Raw genomic sequence first — 5,269 nt, forward strand, 5'->3', positions numbered from 1 at the left:
AACCATGATGCACGGCAGCCAATGGAAACCGGCAAGTTGCGACCCTGCTCCATGATTGGGAAGGAAGGAAGGAGACAGAGGCCCAATGGGCTGTGGGAACGGTCCTCGGCGGGTTGAGGGGCGGGGATATGCAAATATGGTTTGAAAAGCCGGCGGGAAATCTGAGTTTCGCGGGAGGACCTTGGCGCGTAAACCGTATCCCTTCATTCATTGTCAGCAGCAGCTTCCTGGAGCCATTTTTCAGCTGCCGGCCGCAGCACCCGTGCTGCCGCCGCCGCCTCGCAATCCATTGCATCGGCCGCCCCCGACGCCTCCATCACCCCTCGGGGCCCGATATCCGTGCGCCCGGGACCCTCCTCTCTCCAGAGCCCCGATTATTTTTGGCCCCCGGGGCCCGGGCGGTGCGGAAAAATAAAAAGAAAAGGGAGAGAAGGGGCTCGGAAGCGCCGGGCGGGGAGGAGAGAAGGAGAGACTTGGAAACTCCGACTGCAAATAATAAAGAAATTGAAAACAATACGTTAATATACCATAGCAATAAAAAGAGCAGGAGCGAGAGATGAGAAAGGGGATCCAGCCCGCCCTGGACCAGTACCTGGTGACCGCCGGGGGTGGGGAGGGGGCGGCTGTCGTCGCCGCCGCCGCTGCAGCCTCCATGGACAAAAGGGCACTGCTAGCCAGCCCCGGCTTCCCCGCCGCCGCCGCCTCCGCCGCTGCTGCCGCCGCCCCGAGCGCGTACATCCAGATCCTCACCACGAACACTTCCACCACCTCCTGTTCCTCCTCCCTCCAAAGCGGCGCCGTCGCCGCCGGCCCCCTCCTCCCCAGTGCCCCCGGCGTGGAGCAGACCGCCGGCAGCCTCCTCTACACCACGCCGCACGGACCCTCCAGCAGAGCCGGGCTGCTGCAGCAGCCACCAACGCTGGGACGCGGCGGCGGCGGCGGCGGCGGCGGCGGCCCTCCGGTAATGCCCTCCCGTTCCCACCGTCCCCAGCCCGGGCGGGAGGTGGGCTCGCACCGCGCGGGGTGGTGGGCGCGCTGCGGGCCGCCCTGCCCGTCCAACAGAGTTTATTGTTAGACTTGTGTGTTCCCCCCGAACACCCGAAGGGTCTGGGGGGCTCCGCCGGGCAAGCGGGACAGCGGGGATCGCCATGGCGCGAACCACATCAAACACTCCGAAACTTTTCGCGGCCCCCCCTTCCTTTCCTGCACTTTTCCCTACCCCCACTCTCCCCTCCTCTCCAACTCGAAGCTTCCTCTTTCTCGGGCGTAGGAAGGGGTCACGCCCCGGATGGAGAAGGGGGTGGGGGAGGGAGTAGTGAACTGGGGAGTGGGAGACTCCAGGGGGGTGGAAACCGGGGGGCCCTGGGGGTGATGGCCGCTCGCCGGCCTCGGAGGCGCGTTGGCAGCCGGGGGTCCCTAAAGCGTGCTCGGAGTGCAGGGGCTCTGCCAGGCTGCGCTTGACACATTTTGGGATCTGTAACTCCCGGCAACAAAGGGGCTGGGGGAAGCCGAGGGGGGAGGTGGAGCTGGAAGCCGGCTGCAGGCCGGGGCGGGGGCCGTCTGGGGGTGAGGGGCTAGCGGGCGGGCACCCCGGCCTGCGCGCATCCCGGTGGTGGCAGCGGCGGCGCCCGCGTGGCCCGAGCGCCTGGGCCTGCCTCGCCGGGCCCCGGGCCTGCCCTTGACCCGCCTCTCCCCTTGCCCCTTCCTTCCCCGCCCTGTCCCCCTCTCCGCCCTCCGGCGACGGAGGGCGGGGGCAGCCGCGTTCCCGTCCCGCCGCCTGGGTCTGTCCCTCTCCCCGGGACCCGCCGGTGACGTTTCGCACACGTGCGCGGAGGACGCGCCTGTGACTGGGGAGGAGGCGGCGGCGGGAGGGGGCGCTGGAGGGGGAGAGGGGGCACCCACTTCCTCCTGCTCGCCGGCTCCCTGGCCTGGGACGGTCCCGGCGCCCTCGCACCCGCCCCCGGAGCGGCCACCCTCCCTCTCCTCTCCCCAACCCCCTCCACGGGCGCCCGCCCTCGCCCGGCGCCGCCGGTCCGTTCGGCCCTCCGGGCCCCCTCTCCAGCCGGCCCCCCCCACCTCCCCCCGGAGCCAGGCTGGTTTCGGAAATGCCCTTACAGCAGCAGGTTAGTGACCGGGACGGCTCGGGGGCCGCCGCCGCCGCGGGGGCACCGGATTCTGTTGGGGGTTGGAGCCGTGAGGGTAGGCGGTTGAGCGGGGTTTTGGAGTGGGAACGGGGGGTTGGGTGCTCGAGGGAAATGAGTAAGCAAGAAAAATCTAAGTAAGTAAATGCCCGGCCTCCGGTTCTAGGAACCTCGGGGCAGGAGTGTCCGCCCCAGGGGATGGGTATGGTGTTTACGTGTGTGTTTTTCTAGGGGGCCGAGGGATGGGCAATCGAAAACTGGAGGGGGGGCTTCTCGCCAATGGCCGAGTTGAGCTCTGCTTTCTATCCTCCTTCCCTTGTGCTGGAGGGGGAGGGGGGCGGGTCAGAGGGGAGGGTGTCTGTAGGATTCCCAGGCCACTCGCCACCCCCTCCCTTTGTCCCTGTAATTTATAAAGCGCCTTTGAGAGATGATTTAGGTCAGTATGCGGCTTCTCTTTTTGTTGATACTAGAAAGAAGTGTGGCCCGGAGGTCTTCCTCCTTTCTCCTTTTCTCTCCTTCATTCCCTTCCTCCATGCCTCCTGTCTTCACCCTCGTGGTGAGGCTCGGCCCCCACGAGGCTAGAAACGAACCAAACCCAGTTAGATTAATGGTTGGGTGATAATATCAGTCGTTGACCTCACCTTGTCTCGGCTCCGAATGGGCTGAATTTTTGAAGAATCAAGATTTTGCAGAGGTCTTTAAGAGAGTCGGCACCCAGGCAACACTTTGGGGGATGAGATGGGTTTTGCAATAATGAAAAATTTTAATTCATGACTCTTCCCAATTTCTCCTCGAGTTGGATCTTAACTGCTTTGCAGCCCCAGAGATACTTGCTAGGGATGTGTGATACCGTCTCAGTCAAAGAAGCTCATGGTGTTTTAGTGACTAGGGTCTGCCAGCAGGGGGGAAAGAGCCCTGCTTACACATAACAGTATCCAGTGTGCTGGATTCTCAGACACGAGAATATGCCACGCTTTTATTAGCATTAAATACTATTACTGACTTGACCTAAACGTGCTTGGATATATTTTAAGCATATTTGCCCCCTCAGGGTTCTGTCACTATATCATAAACCTAATCTGAAACAACCAGTATTGACATACTTCTGGGACTTGATTCAGACTTATGGGAGGGTAGTTTTGACAATGGGAAATTGTGAGATGACCAGTTTGCTTTTTTTTTTTCCTTTTGAATTTTAGCCCACCTGGGCCAGGTCTCTGAAACTGTCTAGCCAAACTTCTATGTAATTCATTGTATTTAAGTATTTAAAGTATAAAAAATTACCCTCACCATCTTCCAACCTACTTCAAAACTTTATCCTCCTTGCCATGAGATCATTATTCCAAAATCATGAGCACTGTATATAAAGTTTGGTTTCTTTTCTTTTCTTATCAAAATTATGTTAGACTTCTATTGAAGTCTTGAACTTTTGTTATTCTTTCCCTAAGCAGGAGGGACAGCATGGGGATAGCTAAGTGATTGGCTGAGCAAAGAGATCATTTAAACACTTTCCATCCAAGAAGAGGTTGAGAACTCCTGTTCAAGTGACCACAGTTACAGACCCACCTGGTTCTGATTCCATGTTCTGTCTCTAGAACAACCAGGAGCATATTCTTCACCTTTTTTTTAACGTGGAAAAAATATATATATATATTTATATATGAGTATATATATATGTGTGTGTGTGTGTGTGTGTGTGTGTATCTCAGTACTACCTTACTAGCTGTAATTGCCTCTGTCATTTACAAGTCGTTGGATCTTAGGCAAATAACTTAAACTCTCACAACACAGTTTCCTCTTCTGTAAAATAGGGACAATAACAGTATGAACTTGAAAGTCCTATTTAAGGGTTAAATATAATAATGCATGTAAAACACTTAGCACAGTGCCAGGTAAATAGTAGATGCCCAATAAAATGAATATTCAGAAATTTATATTTTTTTGGAACTTTGAGAAATGTAAGACCATGTGCACACTGCCCCTTTGTTGCCATATATGAGTAAAGTGGTTAAAAGTTTTAAAAAATGATATGTAATTAACTATACCTAGTTAACTTGAGTTTTTAAACCCATAAATCATGGCTCTCCTAAGAATGGATAAAATAAGGACGCGTCAGTACCACAGGCCTATGTTAGAGATGGTGGTGATGAACTGCCCCAGCATGAGCTTGTGCCTTGAGTTGTGACAAATTTCGATCAACTCATCCTCACTTTTTTGCCTCGCTCCTCCCTCGACTGCATGGACCGGCCATCTTTTGCGTGCAGCCCGTGCTTAGTGGCTTTTGTAGAACTGAACTCTTAATCATCACCATGTCAGAGACATGCACTAGATAAATTCAGTTCTAGATGGTGAACTGTTGGACATGGAAGGAGTCTAGAGAAACCAGAGTCACAAGTGCTATATATTTTCTGGAACTGAAAGGGCTTCATCATTTTCTGCCTCTGCTAAAAAGAAGCTGAAATGATTTCATTCCTCTTCTACAAAGTTTGGGATCTATTAATGCAAGAGACAATGGCCTGTCACATCTGATTTAATTTAATCCAGTCATAGCATCCCACTTATTAGACTTTGGGAAGGCACCCACAATGTTTGAAATTTCCCTGTAAGAATGGAGAAACCATAGGTGCTACAGCTGAGTCTCTTTCTTTCCTGTATAAATATAAAAGAAGAAAAATGCTGGGTTCCTGTGGTTCTGTAGTCAATAATCTTGCTTCTGCTGAGATTGATGGTTGGTGCCAAGTTTAAGCTAGGAGAGAATTTTTAGTCACTACATACCCCAAAATGGAAGTTTTAATATAATGCAGTGCCTAGACTCAGGCAGTACAAATAGCTCCACTATAATCAGTACCCAGGGCACCACTCTAATCATCTTCTGAAACAAAGCACCCTTAAACGTGGCTCTGTGAGCTAAGGAACCCAAGCTTGTGAACAGGAAAGGATATTTTTTGTTGTCGTTTTTCTATAAATCGTCACCTTATGTAATACTTGGAAGGGTAGATTCTGAGATTAATGTTGTGCTGTGTAAAGCTAATGTGAAAACAAAATAATACTCTAAGCTTAGACATGAATAGATAATAGCACCTGGAGATTGAAAGGCTGTAGGGAACAGTGACTTCTATTCTCATTTC

At 53.3% G+C, this 5,269-nt stretch overlaps 1 protein-coding gene across 1 annotated transcript in view; it reads left to right on the forward strand.

Annotated features, from left to right (window-relative positions):
* The first annotated feature begins 490 nt into the window (after positions 1–490).
* E2F3 (E2F transcription factor 3) overlaps positions 491–5,269 on the forward strand; it is an 83,263-nt gene continuing 78,484 nt past the window's right edge. Inside the window, exon 1 of the mRNA XM_007454852.1 lies at positions 491–961. Within this exon, the coding sequence (XP_007454914.1) occupies positions 557–961 (405 nt within the window). The 5' untranslated portion in view covers positions 491–556. The remainder of the gene's footprint in view (positions 962–5,269) is intronic.

Source organism: Lipotes vexillifer, unplaced genomic scaffold (genome assembly GCF_000442215.2).
Source record: "Lipotes vexillifer unplaced genomic scaffold, Lipotes_vexillifer_v1.1 scaffold428, whole genome shotgun sequence".
Classification (NCBI taxonomy): domain Eukaryota; kingdom Metazoa; phylum Chordata; class Mammalia; order Artiodactyla; family Lipotidae; genus Lipotes; species Lipotes vexillifer.